General features: G+C 53.7%; 1 protein-coding gene across 7 annotated transcripts in view; it reads left to right on the top strand.

Annotated features, from left to right (window-relative positions):
• Positions 1–20906, top strand: part of MYH14 (myosin heavy chain 14) — a 104372-nt gene that overhangs the window by 64049 nt on the left and 19417 nt on the right. For all 7 annotated transcript variants that reach the window (XM_058708296.1, XM_058708294.1, XM_058708301.1 and 4 more), the window contains 11 exons: positions 1062–1193; positions 2355–2561; positions 5229–5366; positions 7965–8088; positions 8734–8905; positions 11362–11574; positions 12148–12292; positions 12814–13020; positions 14542–14646; positions 14743–14895; positions 15992–16240. In XM_058708296.1, coding sequence (XP_058564279.1) covers positions 1062–1193; positions 2355–2561; positions 5229–5366; positions 7965–8088; positions 8734–8905; positions 11362–11574; positions 12148–12292; positions 12814–13020; positions 14542–14646; positions 14743–14895; positions 15992–16240 — 1845 coding nt within the window. The remainder of the gene's footprint in view (positions 1–1061; positions 1194–2354; positions 2562–5228; positions 5367–7964; positions 8089–8733; positions 8906–11361; positions 11575–12147; positions 12293–12813; positions 13021–14541; positions 14647–14742; positions 14896–15991; positions 16241–20906) is intronic.

Genomic DNA, 20906 nt, shown 5'->3' with positions numbered 1-20906 from the left:
CTCTGACTTTGGCTCCAGGTCATGATCTCACAGCTCGCGGGTTCGAGCCCCATGTTGGGCTCTATGCTGACAGCTCAGAGCCTGGAGCCTACTTCGGATTCTGTGTCTCCCTCTCTCTCTCTCTGCCCCTCCCCTGCTCTCTCTCTGTCTCTCGCTCTCTCTCAAAAAATGAATAAACATTTTAAAAACTTAAAAATGAATAAGCATTAAAAAAAAAGAAAATGATTTTTAAAAATTATGAGTATAAAATTACAGCCGTGATAAATGCCATGGGTTAGGACAGAAAAGAATATGATACACTAAAGAACCAGGTAGAGTGGAGAAGAACCAGATACAAAGCAGTGGGACAGAAATGATCAGAGTGGGGGCGCCCGGGTGGCTCTGCCCCTTAAGAGTCCGACTCTTGATCTTGGCTCAGGCCATGATCTCGCAGTTCGTGAGTTCGAGGCCAGCACTGGGCTATGCACTGTCACTGCGGAGCCTGCTTGGGACTCTCCCTCCCTCTCTGTCCCTCCTCCACTTGTGCTCTCTCTCTCTCTCAGAATAAATAAATAAACTTAATAATAAAAAAAAGAAATGATCAGAGTGGCTCCCACTAACAAGGAGGAGGGCGGTTCTGTGAACCTGTCATTTTAGTCGTTCATGTGTGGGTGGCACCTGTCCTGTCCCCCCGGATCACACAGTGTCAAGCGCATCTCTCACCCTGGACCTGGGACTCGGAACACACTTTGGGAAACGTTGCGCTACAGACCAGCAGCCCCCGATGTCTCTTGTACCCCAGGGTTGGTTCAGCAGAGAAGGGGACCCGTGTAGCGCTGCTTGCCTGGGGGGGAGGGGGGCCCTGACTGTTCCGGGCGCTTCGCAAGTGTTAGCTCATACGCCCATTGCAAAGACCCTGTGAGGCAGGGGCTCTTATCATCCCCGACGGCAGAGGACACTGTTGTGCCTGCCTGAGGCCACACAGCTGGCGGGTGGCAGAGCCGCCACCGGAACCCGGAAGCGGGCCCTGCTTGCTCGGTTCGGCGCCGAGTGGAGCAGCCATTCCCCTCCCTTCCCCCCAGGTGAAGCCGCTGCTGCAGGTGACGCGGCAGGATGAGGTGCTGCAGGCGCGGGCCCAGGAGCTCCAGAAGGTGCAGGAGCTGCAGCAGCAGAGCGCCCGCGAGGTGGGCGAGCTCCAGGGCCGCCTGGCACAGGTAAGGGGCGGGGCCGCGGGCGGAGCCAGGGCGTGGGGGCGGGGCCGCGGGTGGAGCCAGGGCCTGGGGGCGGGGCCGCGGGTGGAGCCAGGGCCTGGGGGCGGGGCCGCGGGTGGAGCCAGGGCCTGGGGGCGGGGCTCCCAGCTGAGCCGCGGAGGGCTGTGGGGTGAGGGTGGGGGCAGAGCTGAATGGAATCCGTGGGGGTGCTGTTGGGCTGTGATGTGCAGGAGGCAGGGCCCTGGGGTGCAGCCGGGGTATGGCGTGGGGGACTGGCTCCTGCGGAACCCGGATGCTCGGGGGGCCTGGCTCCAGCGTCGGGGCGGGGCAGGGGTCGGCCTTGGGGCAGGGCTAGGGTGTGCCGGCGGCCAACTTTTCACGGTTTCCAGCTTTTCTGGTGGCTTCTAAGTGATGGTGAAGTGAACCCCTTCTTGAGTGTTTTTCTGTTTGCTTTTGCTGAATTATTTCCTTTGGTTCAATTTCTAGGCGTAGGAGTGTTAAAGGAAATGTGAGATGGTAGAAAGGCCTCTCTGGGCCTATTTGGAGGGTGGACTGGAGAGGGAGAGACTGGAGGCAGGGAGGCTGGGGAGGAGCCTGGGGAGAGAGTCCACTGGGAGAGGATAAGTAAGGCCTAAGCTTGTGGGGCCGCGGGGCCAGAGAGGAGGGGGCAGGGCAGAGAGAGTCCTGGGACAGTGGGTACAGGGCTGGGGACGGATGGGCTGTGAGGAGGTGAAGGAGAGGGCAGCCCCCGGGGGTCTGACCTGGTGACCCCGGGGGGGATGGAGGTCATCCCCAGATGGGGACCTGGAGGAAGGCCCTCCAGGCATCAAAGAGCAAAGCAGGGGTGCCTGGGTGGCTCAGTTGATTAAGCCTCTGATTCTTGGTTTCGGCTCCGGTCATGATCTCACGGTTTGTGAGTTTGAGCCCCACACTGGGCTCTGTGCTGTCAGCTTAGAGCTTCCTTGGGATCCTCTCTCTCCCTCTCACTCTGCCCCTCCCCTGCTCGTGCTCTCTCTCTCTCTCTCTGGCTCTCTCTCTCAAAATAAATAAACTTAAAAAAAAAAAAGAGCAAAGCGAATCAGGAGGCAGGAGGGACCCGGTGCTCCCCCGAGACTGTCCTGGGAGCAGTGCCTGCTGAGCGCTGACCTCCCACCCTGCCCGCAGCTGGAAGAGGAGCGCGCCCGCCTAGCAGAGCAGCTGCGGGCAGAGGCAGAGCTGTGTGCCGAGGCCGAGGAGACGCGCGGGCGGCTGGCGGCCCGCAAGCAGGAGCTGGAGCTGGTGGTGTCGGAGCTGGAGGCCCGCGTGGGCGAGGAGGAGGAGTGCAGCCGCCAGCTGCAAACCGAGAAGAAGAGACTGCAGCAGCATATACAGGTCGGCCTCTGCGTGCCCACGGGTCGCCCCTCCCCGTGCCCGTCTGTCTACCCTGGCAACCTTGGCTTGTGCAAACCCCTGTCTCTTTGGGCCATGAATTTGCAGAAAAGTCGACTCAAAGTGGCTTAAGCAAAAAAAAAAAAAAAAAATTCTCTCTCTCTTTTTTTGGTTCCAATAATGGGAGACTCCAGAATGCATGAGCTTCAGGCATGGCTGGATCCAGCTGCTATCCTTTGAACTCTTTCTCTGTCCCTCTCCTGGCTCCGTTTGTCTCTAGGCTGCTGCATTCCCAGGCTGGCTGCCCTGTCATTGTTCCCCTTCAAAACCCAGTGTGTGTTGTTTTACACTTACGGTACCTTTGGATTCAGATGCTAAGTTTTCACTGGCAGTGAAACTTCACCTGTGTTTATGTTTTATGACTTCTTTGTTTGAAAAGGTAGATTTAGGTACCCGAGTTATTCCATACTTAAAATTTTTTCCCAGTGATTCACTGAGTGTCTGCTTTTAAATTTAAACGAAATAACATTTAAATAAGCTGGTAAAGGCAGTTCCTCAGTCATACTGACCACATTTCGGGAGACTCGGGACAGATAAGACAGCGGTTTATTAAATACAGCCTGCGGGAGGCAGACACCGCACCCTCAGAGAGCCACAGAGGAGTCGGACTCAGGCATAGAATGAATAGGCCACGGCCGTGGGAGGCAGGCTGTGTCGTAACGAGAGGTTGAGGTGACCCCTGGTTCCTGCAGGGGGATGTGATTGGTTTGTTTGAATAATTAGTCCACCAAGAGGGCACAAGCCAGCGCTGTGCCCGGTCCCCGTGATACGGAGGGTTATGGGGCCAGGGGAGGGTGGGTGGGCGGAAGACGTGTGGTTAGACCGTTATGGGTCCTTCCAAGACCAGATAGCGAGGCAGCCCATAATACTGAACCCTTTTTTAAAAAGTGGAGGTTTCACGGACATACGGCGTAATATTAGCTTCAGGTGTAGGACATGGTGAGTCAGTATTCACGTATGTTGCAAAGCGATCACCATCTAGTTAATGTCTGGCACCTTACATAGTAACAAAAAATTTTTTTTTCCAGTGTGAGAACTTTTAAAAAAAAATTTTATTTTGTTTTGAAGGAGAGAGATGGAGTGTGAGTGGGGGAGGGGCAGAGACACAGAACCTGAAGCAGGCCCCAGGCTCTGAGCTGTCAGCACGGAACCTGACACGGGGCTCGAACTCACGCGCTGTGAGATCGTGGCCTGAGTGGAAGTCAGACGCTTAACTGATTGAGCCACCCCTGGGTGCCCCTCTGTTGTGAAAACTTTTAAGATCTAGTATTTTAGGGGCACCTGGGCGGCTCAGTCAGTTAAGCATCCGACTTCCGCTCAGGTCACGATCTCACGGTTTGTGAGTTCGAGCCCCACGTCGGGCTCTGGGCTGACAGTGCAGAGCCCCCTTCGGATCCTCTGTCCCCCTCTCTCGCTGGCACTCATGCTGTCTGTCAAAAATAAACAAACATTAAAAAAAAAAGATCTAGGGGCGCCTGGATGGCGCAGTCGGTTAAGCGTCCGACTTCAGCCAGGTCACGATCTCGCGGTCCGTGAGTTCGAGCCCCGCGTCAGGCTCTGGGCCGATGGCTCGGAGCCTGGAGCCTGTTTCCGATTCTGTGTCTCCCTCTCTCTCTGCCCCTCCCCCGTTCATGCTCTGTCTCTCTCTGTCCCAAAAATAAAAAAAAAAAAAAAAAAAAAGATCTACTATCTTAGCAAGTCTCAAATACACAATACAGTACCATGAACTACGGTCATGCTGTGTGTTACATCCCTAGAACTTATTTACTTTATAACTAGAAGTTCGTACCTTTTGACCCCCTTCGTTGGCTCTTCCTCCCCCAGACTCCACCCTCAGCAACCACCCACCTGTTCTGTGTATCGTGAGCTCAGTTTTTGTTCTTGTTTTTTAGATCCACATACGAATGAGATCGTATGGTGGTCTTTCTCTCTCTGACTTACGTTACTTAGCGTAATGCCCTTGACATCCATCCATGCTGTCCCACAACCTTAATTTCCGGTCTCATACCACACGTTGCCACATGTGCCTGGGCGGTGCCACAGGGGACATTGCCCATCTCTAGGATATGTTCATTATGTTTCTGGTTTATGGTCTTCATGCACACACAAGAACGTGATTTCCAGGGGCACCTGGGTGGCTCAGTCAGTTAAGCGTCTGACTCTCGGTTTCTGCTCCAGTCATGACCTTGCGGTTCGCGAGTTTGAGCCCCGCATCAGGCTCTGCCCTGGCAGCTTGAAGCCTGCTTGAGATTCTCTCTCTCTCTCTCTCTCTCTCTGCCCTTCCCCCACTCGTCTCCGTCTCTCTCAAAAATAAATAAATAAACTTAAAAAAAGAAGAAGAAGAACGTGATTTCCATAAGGACAAAGATTTCTCATCTACCCTCGGTGCCTAGAACGGTGCCTGGCTTACACCGGGTACTCCGTGAAGGCTCAGGGCTCACGGATGAAAACGGGAAGACCAGTAGAGGCTTGATCCTTCCCAGCCTCGCCCAGAGTGTGGACCTGTCTGAGCCACGAGCCCTAGGGGCTTGGGACCGTCCCCTCCACTCTAGCCGTCACATCACACCCTAACCCCTGGGTCCTGATCTCTCCTCCCCACGCCCCCTCCAGGAGCTGGAGAACCACCTTGAGGCAGAGGAAGGGGCGCGGCAGAAGCTGCAGCTGGAGAAGGTGACCACGGAGGCCAAGCTGAAGAAATTTGAGGAAGATCTGGTACTCTTAGAAGATCAGAATGCCAAGCTGAGCAAGGTCAGTGGCCTGTGAGTCCCCAAGGGCAGAAGGCGGTGGGCGCACTGGGGGCGCGTGGGTCTCTCTCTCCGTCTTCCCCACCTCTAGGGGTCTCCGGCTCGCAGTCTCAGCTGTGTCTCCCTTTGACCCTTTCTCTTCATACCTTTGCCCAAGCAGGTATTTATTGAGCAACTACTGTGTGCCATTATCTATCACGGATAGATCGTAAGACCCCCCCCCCCAGAGCCACATGACTGAAGACAAGCACCATTTCATTATGTCCCATCCTTCTGTGGGTCAGCCGTGGCTCTCTTAGGCAGTCACTGTGATGTGGCTGGGTGTGGACATCTGGTGTCTCGGTGCTCCTTTGTGTGGCTTCTGTCCCCACAGGAGAGCCTGAATTTCTTAAAAAAAAAATTCTTTTTTTTAACGTTTATTCATTTTTGAGAGACAGAGACAGACAGAGCATGAGGGAGGGAGGGGCAGAGAGAGGGAGACACGGAATCCGAAGCAGGCTGCAGGCTCCGAGCTGTCAGCACAGAGCCCGACGCGGGGCTCGAACGCACAAACTGTGAGATCTTGACCTGAGCCAAAGTCGGACGCTCAACTGACGGAGCCACCCAGGCGCCCCGAGCCTGGATTTCTTAACTGACAGCTCAGGGCTCTGAGGAGGGGAAGCAGAAGCCTCCGGGCCCTGTAGGAGCCTCTGGAACTGACAGAGCACCACTTACGCTGAATTCTATAGATCAGGGGTTGGCCTGGCAAATACTGTCTGTAAAAGGCCAGACAGCAACTATTTCACACTCTGAAGGCCTCTGTGTTTCTGTCACAAGCACTCACTTCTGCCGTTGTAGCGTGAAAGCAGCCGCAGATCGTACATGGTCCAACAAGCGTGACTGTGTCCCAGTAAAACTTTATTTATAAAAATAGGTGGTGGGCCAGATTTGTTTGACCTGCACACTGTGGTTTGCAGACCGCTGAACTTAAAGCCCTCATAGGCTCAGCCCAGATTCACTGGGTTTAAATTAGACTCTGTCCCTGGGTGGGGACGTGGCGAAGAATCTGCCGCCACCTTTAACCCGTCACAGCGAGGACTCGGCTAGGCACAGGGCATGTGGCAATGGCATTGAACAAACTAGAAAACCATTCATGTCCTCACAGGGAGATGGGGGAAAGGGATGCTAGATGAGTCACCACAGGGAATAAATATAATCACATATCGTAGACAGTTATGAACTGTTAGGGACGCCTGCGGTTACGCTCAATCCGTTAAGCATCTGACTTTGGCTCAGGTCATGATCTCACAGTTGGTGAGTTCGAGCCCCATGTCGGGCTCTGTGCTGTCAGCGCCGAGCCCCTCTTCAGATCCTCTGTCCACCCCCCCCCATTCCTACCCCGCTTGCTCTCTCTCTCTCTCTTTTTTTTTTTTTTTTTTTTTTTAATTTTTTTTTCAACGTTTTTTATTTATTTTTGGGACAGAGAGAGACAGAGCATGAACGGGGGAGGGGCAGAGAGAGAGGGAGACACAGAATCGGAAACAGGCTCCAGGCTCCGAGCCATCAGCCCAGAGCCTGACGCGGGGCTCGAACTCACGGACCGCGAGATCGTGACCTGGCTGAAGTCGGACGCTTAACCGACTGCGCCACCCAGGCGCCCCTCTCTCTCTCTTAAAAATAAATAAACATTAAAAAAACTGTTAGAAAAGAAGACTATGGAGGTCCCTCCACTGTTCTAGGGGTAGTCAGGGAAGCCTTCCTCGACGCAATGAAGCCTGAGATGAGAGGTCAAAGACGCACAGGGGTTTTCTGGAACGTTCCCTTGGTGCCATGGCTATTCTATTCTCCTCTGTTCTATTTCTTTCTTTTCTTTTAAGTTTTTTAATGTTTATTTAATTTTGAGAGAGAGAGAGAGAGAGTGCAAGCAGGGGAGGGACAGAGAGTGAGACACAGAATCCGAAGCAGGCTCCAGACTCTGAGCCGTCAGCCCAGAACCCGATGCGGGGCTCGAACACATGCAGCGAGATCATGACCTGAGCCGAAGTCGGTCGCTCAACCAACTGAGCCGCCCAGGCGCCCCTCTATTTCTTTCTTTTTAAGGGTAGTGCGAACACACTGCATTGGTTTCCAGAACCACTCACGGTTTGAAAAGTGCTTCTCAAATGCTAACGTGTGCAGGAATCCCATGGAAAGCTTGTTAAAATGCAGATTCTGATCCCGTGGGTCTGGGGTGCAGCCTGACATGCAGCATTTCCAAAAAGCTCCCGTTCGGTGCCGATGCCGCTGGCCCGCAAACCATACTCTGAGCGGTATGGATCCAGGAGGCCCTGGAGTGCGCCCGCCCTGCAAGGATGTTCGCGCAGTGTTGTTTACAATCGCAAAAACGAATTGGAAGGAACCTCAGTGCCCACGAGTGGGGGAGGCGGGTCAATGAATGCCTGGGGTGCATGGAACCATGGCGTCTACCTGGTGGTTACTGGGTGTGAACCGGTGGGCGGGTCTGCGGACCCAAGAGAGATGGGAGAGGAGAGAAGGGTTTGGGAGCAGAAGGCACAGGGAAGGGTGGAGATGAGTGTGGAGGGGGGCTGTCCTGACCGCCCCCACACTCCCCACGGTCCCTCAGGAGCGGAGGCTGCTGGAGGAGCGTCTGGCCGAGTTCTCGTCGCAGGCGGCGGAGGAGGAGGAGAAGATCAAGAGCCTCAATAAGCTTCGACTCAAATACGAGGCCACGATTGCGGACATGGAGGGTGAGCGCCGCCCCCCGGGAAGCCGCAGGGGCCTGCACAGGGTGGGGGGGGGGCCTGTGCACGCTCCGCGGCCCGGGGTGGTGGTGGGGACGTTGGGGGAGCCTCCTGCGTTATGGGAGGCAGGGTGGATGTTGGGTGAGTCTCCTGCGCTATGGAGCCTCAGCGGTCCAATCTGTTAAATGGGGGTCAGGAAAGATGGCTCGAGACAGATTGGGTGCCTTCCCAGCTCTTAGGTTATTTCTGTCACTCTGGATGGCCGTTCTCTTGCTCTCTCCCTGGCGTCTTGGGTCACCCTCTCTCTCTGACCGTCCCACTGTTTCAGACACACGGTGGGCTCTCTGCCCCTCGCTATGGACTCAGTCACAGAAGCAGAACGGACAGGGTGCAGGAGGAGGCTGCGGAGGCAGAGAGGGAAGGACAGGGCAGAGACAGGCACTGAGCAGGAGCAGGGCAGTCACTTGGGGGTGAGGAGGAGAGGACGGCACCTGGGGGTCCGGCCCAGGGTCTGGGAAGCTGGAAAGAGGGGGGCGCAGAGGGAGATGCCTTGCGGTGGCTTTCCCCCCACCCTGGCCAGTGCCGGGGGCGGGGCCGCCGGGCGCTGGGGGCTGGCGCCCCGGTGCATGACCCCCCCACTCCCGCCCCCAGACCGCCTGCGGAAGGAGGAGAAGGGCCGCCAGGAGCTGGAGAAGCTGAAGCGGCGGCTGGACGGGGAGAGCTCGGAGCTGCAGGAGCAAATGGCCGAGCAGCAGCAGCGCGCAGAGGAGCTGCGGGCCCAGCTGGGCCGAAAGGAAGTGGAACTGCAGGCCGCCCTGGCCAGGTGCGGGGGGTGGGGACGCGCGCCGGGCACCCCAGGGAGCCTCCACCCGCGCCCTCGGAGCCTCAGTGTCCCCTCCTGTAAACTGGACCTGGCGAGAGCCCCAAGGCCGCCCGGTTAAGGAGAGGGCGGACCGAGGCCCCGCCGGTCTAGTAACTTGCCCGGGTCCGGGCGCGAAACAGGATCAGCCCTGATCCGACAAGTGCTGTGGCCGCGAGAGGAATCGCATTATTACAATCACGGGCATTCGCAATCAGGGAGCACCTACTGTGCGCCAGATTCCGTGGTCGGTATTGCGAATGCCTTTTACCCGCTGTGCTTCACGCCGTCGCAGAGCCCTTGGTTATCGGTGCAGCTCAGGGTCAGAGACGTTAAAACGTGGGGAAAAGCGTGTGTCTCACCATCAGCGATGCGTGAGGTTGTGTGCGTGGTTAAGAGCGCGCACCGTCGTCTGGCCCCCGGGTTCACGCTCGGGCCCCGCCCACTTCTGCCCGCCTGACCTCGTTCCTGGGGCATCGCCTCCCTGGCCTCGGTTTCTTCGTCGGGTAGAATGGGTGAGATTGCAGGAGGTGCCTGGGTGACTCAGTCGGTTGTGTCAGACTCTTGATTTCAGCTCAGGTCACGATCTTACAGCTCGTGAGTTCAAGCCCTGTGCGGGGCTCTGTGCCGACAGCTCGGAGCCTGCTTGGGATTCTCTCTCTCTCCCTCCCTCTGTCCCTCCCCCACGCATGCTCTCTCTCACTAAATTAAAACAACAAAAAAATTTTGTTTTTAATGGGAGTGATTTCTTCTAAGGTTAGTGTGGGGGTCAAATAAGAATAAGAATAAGAATCAAATAAGAATAAGAAGTGTGTCTGTTACTGTTTTTCCTTATTTTATTCACCCATTCTCGTTATGTTTTCTTTTTTTTTAATTGAGGGTAATTTTACGTAACCATTTTATTTTTTTTTAAGATTTTATTTAAAAACTTTTTTTTATGTTTGTTCATCTTTGAGAGAGAGAGAGAGAGAGAGACAGAGTGTGAGTAGGTAAAGGGCAGAGAAAGAGGGAGACACAGAACCCGAAGCAGGCTCCAGGATCCGAGCTGTCAGCACAGAGCCCAATGCGGGGCGCAGACTCATGAACCGTGAGATCATGACCTGAGCCGAAGTCAGATGCTCAATGGACTGAGCCACCCAGACGCTCCTAAAAGATTTTATTTTTAGACAATCTCCACACCCGCTGTGGGGCTCAAACTCATGACCCCGAGATCACGAGTCACATGCTCCTCGGACTGAGCCAGCCCGGTGCCCCCATAACAAGACCATTTTGAAGTGTACCATTCAGCGGCGTTTGTGGGTTCACGCTGTGTGCAACCATCACCTCTGTATTGTTCCAGAACATGTTCATTCCCCCAGAAGGAAGCCCAGTACCCGTCAGGCAGTCCCGGCCCGTGACCCCCTCCTGCAGACCCCGCACCAGTCTGCTTCCTGTTCACATGGGACTTGCCTGTTCCTGATAGTTCACATAAGAGGAAGCACACAACATGTAGCCTTTTGTGCTCTTATGATTATTTTTATTGCCATCCTCCCAGCAGCTCCGTGAAGTGGGGTGTCGTGTCCTCTTACAGACCAGGAGCCTGCAGCTCAGAGAGGTTGTCACTTAACCAGGGCAGGTGGCCGAGCAGGGGATACAAACCCTGGGCTGCATGACTCCATGTGTAACTTCTTTCTTCCTTTCTTTCTTTCTTTCTTTCTTTCTTTCTTTCTTTCTTTCTTTCTTTCTTTCTTTCTTTCTTTCTTTCTTTTTTGAGAGGGAGAGAGAGAGGGCACCAGTGAGCTAGAGGCAGAGAGAGAGAGAGAGAGAGAGAGAGGAAGAGAGAGGGAGAGAGAAAGAAAGAATCCCATGGGGGGCAGAGAGAAGAAGAGAGGGAGAGAGAAGTGGGGCTCGAGCTCACCCCATGTGGGACTCGAACTCACAAAACCATGACATCATGACCCGAGCCAAAGTCAGATGCTTGACGAGGGAGCCCCCCAGGTGCCCCATGAGCGATTTCACCCGCGGTCCATGCTGCCCCTCCATTCGGCTTCTCTTTGCAAGAGGCCGTGTCTCACGGGGGCCATGAGGCAGGCTGCTGGGGTCAGCTCTGCCACTCGCCGACCGTGTGACCTGGGCAAGTATTTTCCCACTCTGGACCTCAGTTTCCTCATTCGGTGTGGTCATTAAATGAGACGATAAAGCAAAGGGTCATATGTGGCAGGAGCTCGGTAAGCGTCCCTGTGGTTACTCGTGGTGTCATTCCCATTTTACAGCTGAGAAAACCGAGGCTCTGAGTACTGAGCATGTGCCCAAGGGCTGAGCTGGGATTTCACCCCGGGATGGGCCGCCCCCAAATCCACACCAAGCCTCCCCGCCCCCAGAAATCATCCCTGCCCTCTGCCTGTCCCCGTACCAACTCCGTGGCCCCTGTCCACCCCCAGGGCGGAGGAGGAAGGCGGGGCCCGGGCCCAGCTGCTCAAATCCCTGCGGGAGGCGCAGGCAGGGCTGGCCGAGGCCCAGGAGGACCTGGAGACCGAGCGGGCGGCCAGGGCCAAGGCAGAGAAGCAGCGCAGGGACCTGGGCGAGGAGCTGGAGGCGCTACGGAGCGAGCTGGAGGACACGCTGGACTCCACCAACGCGCAGCAGGAGCTCCGGTGAGGCCGGGCTGCCCTGCGGGTGGCACAGCCGGGGTCTGTGAGGGGCAGGGGCGGGACGAGGGGCGGTGGGGAGAAGGACTTGGGGCGCGAGCCCTCCATGGACGCAAAGGGTTTAGCCATTCACCAGTTGATTATGGAACATCAGCTCTGCTTCTAGTCTGGGCCAAGCTGGGGGAAGGAGATGAGTCAGACACAGGGGTTTGCCAGGAACTGCCCGGCAGATTCTGGCAAAGGGACCCAATCGAGAACAAAGTGTGCTCTAAGGGAGCAGCACAGGGCATTGTGGGTGGAAAGAGAAAGCCCCTAAACCGTGTCTGTGGAGGAAGTCCAGGAAGACTTCCTTTGAGAAAGGGCCTTTTGGGTAGGGTTTTGAAGGATGCGCAGGAGTTCGCCCTCAAAGCCACACTCCTCCCACGGTTCCCACCCAGACCCCTTAGGGAATGTAGAGTGAGGTCCTCCTCCTTGAAGGGAAACAATCAAAGGAGGCACACCCAGCTGTCAAGAGGACTCCCCCAAAGGCCCTGCCTCTCTTCTGAAATGCTGTTCCCTGTTCGCCTCCTTCAATGCAAGGTCCAAGAGGGAGCAGGAGGTGACGGAGTTGAAGAAGGCTCTGGAGGAGGAGACGCGTGTTCACGAAGTGGCGGTGCAGGAGCTGAGACAGCGCCACGGCCAGGCCCTGGGAGAGCTGGCCGAACAGCTGGAACAGGCCCGGAGGGTGGGTTGGGACAGGAAAGGGGGCTTCTGAGGGGCTGGGGGAGGGGGAGCCAGGAGCAGAGGAGGGGCTTCCTGGTTCTAGGCCGGCTCGTGTTTCCTCGTGTGTCCATTTTGCTCTCGTTTCGTTTCATTCAGCAAACGTGGAGCAAATACCATGTTCTGGGGGTGGTCCTGGGGACCCCGTAGTGTATCAGACTGCTCTCTGTGGTGGAGCTCACATGTTAGCGGGAGAGGCAAAGACTGAACAATATCGACACATTCATGATATATACTGGGGAAAATATACATCTGAGTGGAAAACCGAAGGAGGTGGGGGGTGAGCCATCCGGCGCCACAGGGAAGCATGTTCCAGGCAGCTGGAACAGCCAGTGCAAAGGCCCCGGGGCAGGAAGGTGTCGGGGGATTTAAGGACCAGTGAGGCGTTCCAGGCAGAGGGATCAGCCAGCGCCAAGACCCTGAAGCAGGAGTTTGCCCGGTGGAGGGAGGAAGCATAAATCTTCGCCGGTCTCTCTCCCTTGCCAGAGCAAAGGTACGTGGGAGAAGACCCGGATGGCCCTGGAGGCCGAGGTGTCTGAGCTACGGGCAGAGCTGAGCAGCCTGCAGACCTCGCGTCAGGAGGGCGAGCAGCGGAGGCGCCGCCTGGAGTCCCAGCTGCAGGAGGTGCAGGGCCGGGCCGGCGACGGGGAGCGGGCGCGAGCAGAGGCTACAGAGAAGCTGCAGCGAGCCCAGGTGAGGAGCGGGGCAGCCGGGCCACCTCTCTGGGCTTCGGTTTGCTCCACGGCAGCCCTGTCGTCCCTTCCAACTCCTCCAACACAGTCACGCATGAGTAGCTAGTGTTTGGTGAGCAAATACTCTGTACCGAATATCCTGTGTATTTCACCAAATCTTCCCGACTTCTCCTTTGAAGGAAGTGCTAATATGGTTCCCATTTTACACACAAGGAAACCGAGGCCCAGGGAGGTGAAGCTGATTGTCCAAGACCCCCCCAGAGCCTAAACTCAAACCCAGGCATGCCAGACCGTGTACCTCTTAACCCTACCATGACTCCCACCCTCCTAGAAGCCGTAAACAATCTGTATTCTGATTAGAAAAGCCCAGTGTGAACGCGTGGAACTGTGTGGGGACAATACCATACTGTGACTGTTCAAAGAAATGCAGCCCTTTTAAAAAATGTTTACTTATTTTTGAGAGAGAGAGACAGAGCACAAGCGGGGGAGGGAAAGAGAGAGAGGGAGACACAGAATCTGAAACAGGCTCCAGGCTCCGAGCTGTCAGCAGAGAGTCCGATGGACGTGGGGCTCGAACCCATGAACTGCGAGATCACGACCTGAGCTGAAGTCGGACACTCAACCGGCAGAGCCACCCAGGCGCCCCAAGAAATGCGGACTTTTAAATTTTAATCTTACTATGCTTTTTAACTAAATGACCGATACTTTTGCGGTACTGAGAATATACAAAGAAGCAGAAAGAAGGAAGGGAAGAGCGAATTGTCATTGTCCAACTCCTCCAGGGGAAAACATCATTACAGTTTTTAGTGTCCAAATTAAAAGTAGTGCGTTGGGGTTAGGGTAAAAAATTAAGCTGCTATCACAAAGGCATCCCGGAATCCATCAGCTTAAATAAAAGGCATGTGTCTTTCCCTCTCGAGAAGGAGACTCAGGGCAGGCAGTGGAGGCCAGCAGGATACTATGCTACACGACCCCCCAGTTCCCCCCACCTCCCCTCCCCCCCCGACCCCCGCCGCCAAACACAACCCTATTCCCCTTTCTGTCTCTTTAAATTCCCTGTCCTGGGCGTTTCGTATCGGTGGAATCATACGATGTTTGTCCTTTTGGGTCTGGCGTCTTTCACCCAGCGTGATGCTCTCAAGGTTCACCCGTGCCGTAGCGCGTTATCAGCGCTTTGTTCCTTTGTACTTCGTTCCTTCCGTCGTACGGAGACGCTCCATTTCATTCCCCCGTGCCTCAGCCAGTGGACATTTGGGTTGTGTCCACGTTTCGGGCCACGGCGAACGGTGCCGCCCGGAACGTTCCCTACGCGGTTTTGCAGAGATCTACGTTCCCCGTTCTCGTGGGCACGTGCCTAGGAGTGGAATTGTCGTGTAACCGTTTGAGGAGCCGCCAGGCTGCTTTCCACAGCAGCTGCCCCACTTGACGTCCCCGCCGGCCCAGGGTGGCAGCGATGTGAGGGGGAGGAGCGGCCGGGGCCACCGGCTGCAAGCCGCCACTGGAAGGTGCCCCTTCCCCGCAGGCTGAACTGGAGAACGTGTCTGGGGCCCTGAGTGAGGCCGAATCCAGAGCCATCCGGCTGAGCAAGGAGCTGAGCAGCACGGAGGCCCAGCTTCACGATGCCCAGGTGAGCCAGCCCCCCCCCCGCCCCCCCGCCCAGCCCCCCCCCCCCACCTCCCCACCGCCGCCCTCACCTGACCTCCGCTCTGCCCTCCGTGTGCAGGAGCTGCTGCAAGAGGAGACCAGGGCGAAGCTGGCCTTGGGGTCCCGGGTGCGAGGCCTGGAGGCCGAGGTGGCGGGGCTGCGGGAGCAGCTGGACGAGGAAGCCGTCGCCAGGGAGCGGGCGGGCCGGGAGCTGCAGACCGCCCAGGCCCAGGTGAGAGTCCTGGACGGAGACCCGGGGGGGCTGCCACACCGCCGGCGGCCCCCCTCCTCGTCCCTGACCCTCCCGCAGCCCTCAGGGTGTCGGTGCAGAGCCCCTCCGACTCCGTCTCACCCCTGCTCTGTGTCCGCACAGCCCTGGCCCTGCTCGGGCCTCGTCCTCTGACACCTGGATCCTCATCTGAGCCTCCCTGCAGGCCTCCCCGCCTTCAGTTTCTCCCCTTCCAGCACATCCCCCACGCCGTCTTTCTACCACAGAGCTGCCCCCTGCTTCTGCCCTGATGACAGCGCCCCTGGGATACGGCCCGCGCCCCTCAGCCCCGCATTTGCTGGGTTCACGTCTCGCCTCCTTCCCCGTCTCACACGCCAAGCCCTTTTCGCTCTTCAGGGCTTAACGGCAGCCTCTCCTGTGGCGGGAAGTCCCTCACCGCCCCGCTCAGAGCTCCCGCGCCCTTTTTCCTCCTCGTCCCCATTCCAGTCACCTCCGGCTGCAACTTTCTCTGCCCACGGGTTCCCCTGCCAGGCCGCACGCTCCTTGAAAGGGGGACCCTATGGGAATTCGATCTCGCTCTTCAGCACAGGCCAACATGTGGGAGCCTGACATATGGGAGGCCTGGAGACAGGCCCCCTGAATGAATGAGTGATGAATGCGGGCCTGTCACTATCCTTCTTCAACTGGCAGGCTCCTCTGCATACTTCGGGACCCATCTCCGATGCCCCCGCCTCCAGGAAGTCTCTCTGGAATGTTCTAAGCAAATTCTAAATGCCTCCTGTGGGCTCCCATGCCTGTCCTACCGTAGCCTCCACCACCCTGACCCTGACGCTCAGTGTCCCCCATCAGAGTGGGGGTTCCCCAGGGCAGAATCCAAGTCTGATTCATCTTCTGGGTCCCCGGTGGGAGCAATTTTAATCCCCTAGAGAAGCTGAGGTTCGCAGAACTCACAACCTCAACCCTCCTCCAAGGCAGAAGAGCCCAGGGCGGCGAGTCTTTTCCCTCTTCAGGCCTCAGTCTCCTCGTCCGGGAAATGGGGCAGCCATGACTGTCACCCACTCCTCCTCAACCCGCCCCCCCCCCCGCCCCCTCCCCGCAGCTCTCGGAGTGGCGGCGCCGCCAGGAGGAGGAAGCGGGCGCGCTGGAGGCCGGCGAGGAGGCGCGGCGGCGGGCGGCGCGCGAGGCCGAGGCCCTGACCCAGCGCCTGGCGGAAAAGACGGAGGCGGCGGAGCGGCTGGAGCGGGGCCGTCGCCGGCTGCAGCAGGAGCTGGACGACGCCACCGTGGACCTGGAACAACAGCGGCAGCTCGTGAGCGCGCTGGAGAAGAAGCAGCGCAAGTTCGACCAGGTGGGGCACCGCAGGTTGCCCGGTGGGGAGTCGGGATGCTCTTTCACGCTTCCACGGTCAGGGTCATTGCGTGGAACTGGTAATACGCGCTGTCACAGCTCAGCTGTGAACTCGGGGAGGTGGGGGGTGCTCAGGCAGGATGCTTCTTTCTTTTTTTTTTTTTTTTAATTAAAAAAATGTTTATTTTTGAGAGAGACTGCACGAGCAAGGCTGGGTGGGGGGGGCAGAGATAGGGAGACACAGAATCCCCAGCAAGCCCCAGGCTCCCAGCTGTCCGCACAGAACCCGACTTGGGGCTTGAACTCGTGAATTGCGAGATCATGACCTGAGGCGAGGTCCGAGGCTCAACCGACTGAGCCACCCAGGCGCCTCATGATGCTTCTTTCTTCTAAATCTCTGGAAAATAGGACTCCCATCCATCCAGATTTATGTCTCTTGTCCCAAAATAATTGTTGGTAGTACCCACTTTTATTCCCCAGGATATCCTGAGTACGTACGAGGAATAAATAAAATAACCCATCTTGCTTCTCCTCCTGACTCCCTGTGTACCCCCATTTTGGCCTCAGTTTGCCCATCTAGCTGCGGATCATATTAAGCATCTGGCACTCTGAGAGTGAAATGAAAATCACAGAAGCCCGGGGCATTAAGGTCAGGCACCCCTGAGGTTCCCATCCCAGCTCGGCCCCTTCTGGCTGTGTAGCTTCTGCAAATTGCCCCACCTCTCTGTGCTTCATCTAGAAAATGTGCTTCATTCTTTTACAAAACTTCGTTTTTGCAAGATATTTAGTTCACAGGCTCTTGAATTCGAGGTAAACCGTTTATTCTTTCAGCACTCTGAAGAGGTCATTCCATTATCTGTGGCTTCCATTGTTTCAGATGAAAAGTTAGCAATTTTTTTTTTTTTAATCCTGTGTCTTTGTAGGGAATATGATGTTTTTCTAGCTGGTCTAATTTTCTTCTCTTTATCTTTGATTCTTAGTTTGGCTATGATATATCCGGCTGTGGGTTTTTGTATTTATTCAGCTTCGGCTGTGGGTTTGTGTTTTTGTGAAATGTGGAATTTTCGGCCGTTATTTCTTTAATATTTTTCTGCCCCATTCTCTCTCTTTCCTCTTCTTCTCAGACTCCAAATGCATCTATTTTTGACTGCTTAATACTTTACCATTAAGGGGCGCCTGGGTGGCTCAGTCACTTAAGCGTCTGACTTTGGCTCAGGTCATGATCTCCCCGTTCGTGAGTTCGAGCCCTGCATCCGGCTCTGTGCTGACAGCTCAGAACCTGGAGCCTGCTTCAGATTCTGTGTGTCTGTCTCTCTGTCCCTCCCCTGCTCACACTCTGTCTCTCTCTCTTTCAAAAATAAATAAACGTTAAAAAAAAAATACTGTACCATCGATTATCCAGGGTCTATTTTCTTGTTTCTCCTAGGATTTTATATAAAGTCTTTTCATATAAATCTTTTTTTTTTGATTGGCTTCTTTCACTCAGAATTATTTAGAGATTTATCCATGTTTTGGCATGGATTAATATTTCATTCCTCAGGGTACCTGGCTGGCTCAGTTGGTGGACCATGTGACTCTTGATCTCCGGGTGGAGAGTTCAAGCCCCACGTTGGGCACAGAGATTATTAATTTAAAAACATTTTTTAAAGATTTTCTTAAATGTTTATTTATTTTTGAGAGAGAGACAGAGACAGAGAGAGAGAACAGGCAGGGGAGGGGCAGAGAGAAAGGGAGACAGAGAATCTCAAGCAGGCTCCGCGCTGCTAGCCCAGAGCCTGACGTGGAGCTCCAACTTACGGGTCATGAGATCATGATCTGAAATGAAACCAAGAGTCAAATGTTTAACTGACTGAGCCACCCAGGCACCCCCCCCCCAATTTTTTTTAATAATAATTTTTCCTTTTTTTTTTTTTTTACTGCTGAGTATTATTCCTGCATAAACCACATTTTGAAAACCATTAACCTATTGATGAACATTTAAGATGTTTCTAGCTTTTGACTATTATGAATAAAACCTTAGTCTTTCTTGGAGTGCCTGGGTGGCTCAGTCTGACTCTTGATTTCAGCTCGGGTCATGATCTTGGGGTCATGGGATTGAGCCCCACACTGGGCTCTGCACTGTGAAGCCTGCTTAAGATTTTCTTTCTCTCCCTCTGCCCCTCTGCCCCTCTCCACTGCTCACACCCTCTCTGAAAAATAAAAATAAAATAACAATAATAATATTTTTTAAAAAACCTTAATCTTTCTAATAGGATGTAGTGGTGTGAATTCATGATTCCCTAATGAGCACCAACATTGGATATCTTTCATATGCTTTTTTGGCATGCAAACTCTTTGGTGAAGTGTCTGTTCGAATCTTTTGCCCATTTTTTTTTTGTTGGGTTGTTTCTTTTGTTTTGGGGGGGGCATTGTTTCTTTTCTTATTGAATTGTGAAAGTTCTTTATGTATGGTGAATCCAAGTTCTTTACCAGATATATTGTTTTGCAACTATTTTCATCCAGTCTGTGGCTTATCTTTTTGCTTTCATAGAGTTTTTCAAAGAGCAACGGTTTGGAATTTTGATGAAGTCCAATCTATTAACTTGTCATTTTGTGGACCATGCTTTTTAATATTGTGTCTGAGGAAATATTGCATGACCCAAGGTCACAGAGGTTTCCTGTATTTTTTCCCAGAGGTTTTCTCATTTTTGGTTTTATATGTAGGTCTCTGATCCAGATTGAGTTAATTTGTTTATATGGTGCTGTCATGGCTCCAGACTAATTTTTTATACATGGCTATCAAATTGTTCGAGCATTATTTGATGAAAAGTCTTTTAAAAAAAAAAACATTTTTTTATGGGGCGCCTGGGTGGCGCAGTCGGTTAAGCGTCCGACTTCAGCCAGGTCACGATCTCGCGGTCTGTGAGTTCGAGCCCCGCGTCAGGCTCTGGGCTGATGGCTCGGAGCCTGGAGCCTGTTTCTGATTCTGTGTCTCCCTCTCTCTCTGCCCCTCCCCCGTTCATGCTCTGTCTCTCTCTATCCCAAAAATAAATAAAAAAAAAAAAAAAAAAAAAAAAAAACATTTTTTTAAAATGTCTATTTATTTTTGAGAGAGACAGAGACAGGATGCAAGTGGGTTAGGGGCAGAGAGAGAGGGAGACACAGAATCTGAAGCAGGCTCCAGGCTCTGAGCTGTCAGCACAGAGCCCGACGTGGGGCTTGAACTCACGAGCTGTGAGATCATGACCTGAGCCAAAGTCAGACGCTCAACCGACTGAGCCACCCAGGCGCCCCCTGAAAAGACTCTCTTTATGACTTGTTTTTATGTATATATTAAAAATCAGGTAGTGTCAGCTCTCTGTTTTTTAAAAAAAATTTGTTAATGTTTATTTATTTTGGAGAGAGAGTCAGAGACAGCGTAATTGGGGGAGGGACAGAGAGAGAGACACCCACCCAGAATCTGAAGCAGGCTCCAGGCTCCGAGCTGTCAGCATACAGCCTGACTTGGGGCTTGAACTCACGAACTGCAAGATCATGACCTGAGCCAAATTCGGACACTTAACTGACTGAGCCACCCAAGTGCCCTTCCAATCTTTTCTTCTTTTTCAAAGTTGTTTTATTTCTTCTAGGTCCTTCACATTTCCACATGTATTTTAGAATCTGTGTGTCAGTTTCTACACACAGAAGAAAAATCCTCCTGGTTTGGGAGTGTGTTCAATCTATAGATGGATCTGGGAAGAACTGACATCCTAATAACGCTGACTTTTCTGGCCCGGGAACGTGGTCCGTGTGTCCATTTGTTCAGGTTTCCTTCCCTTCAGGAAGTTTTTAGTTTCCTGTGTTCATCTTTTACATCTTTTGTCGGATTTATTTCCAAGCATTTTGTATTGTTGATGCTATTTTCAGTGGTTCCGTTTTTATTTCAGGTTCTGATTGCCAGTGTACAGAGATACAATAGATTTTGATATACTGATCTTGCAATCCTACAATTTATTCGCTGAACTCACATATGAGTGAGAGTAGATTTTTTTTTATAGGTTCCATTGGGTTTTCTACATTGGTGACCGTATTTTCTATGAATGAAGACAGTTTTACTTTTTCCTTTCCTTTTTCTTCCTCTTCCTGCGGGACTCAAAATATCAGTGCAGTTGACTGCTTGACGCTCCCACACAGGTCATTAAAGCCCGGTTAATTTGTTTATGATCTTTTTTGCTTTTTCTTTTTTTCTCTATCAAGGTCATTTCTATTAACCTGGGTTTTTTTTCTTTTTAATGTTTATTTATTTTTGAGAGAGAGAGAAAGAAAGAGCAGGGAAGGGGCAGAGAGAGAGCGGGGGACAGATGATCTGAAGTGGGCTCTGTGCTGACAGCAGAGAGCCTGATTCGGGGCTCGAACTCACCGGCCATGAGATTGTGACCTGAGCCAAGGTCAGATGCTTAACCAGCTGAGCCACCCAGGTGCCCCTAGATCGACCTGTTTTCAAGTTTACTGGTTCTTCTGATGTGTCCAGTCTGCTCTTAGTTTCCTCCAATGACTTGCTGATTTCAGATATGATGTTTTTCAGCCCTGGCCCTTCTAATTGGGTCTGTTTTACTTTCAAATCCCTCCTGAAAAAGCTGTGGGTCTTTACACACTGTGTCCATCCGGTCCTGACATTTAATAAATGTAGTTAAAGTCCTCGTGTGATG

This window comes from Neofelis nebulosa, chromosome 17, assembly GCF_028018385.1.
Source record: "Neofelis nebulosa isolate mNeoNeb1 chromosome 17, mNeoNeb1.pri, whole genome shotgun sequence".
In the NCBI taxonomy this organism is placed as follows: Eukaryota; Metazoa; Chordata; class Mammalia; order Carnivora; family Felidae; genus Neofelis; species Neofelis nebulosa.
The sequence above is the reverse complement of the archived record's forward strand: the minus strand, read 5'-3'. Positions and strand labels throughout refer to the sequence as shown.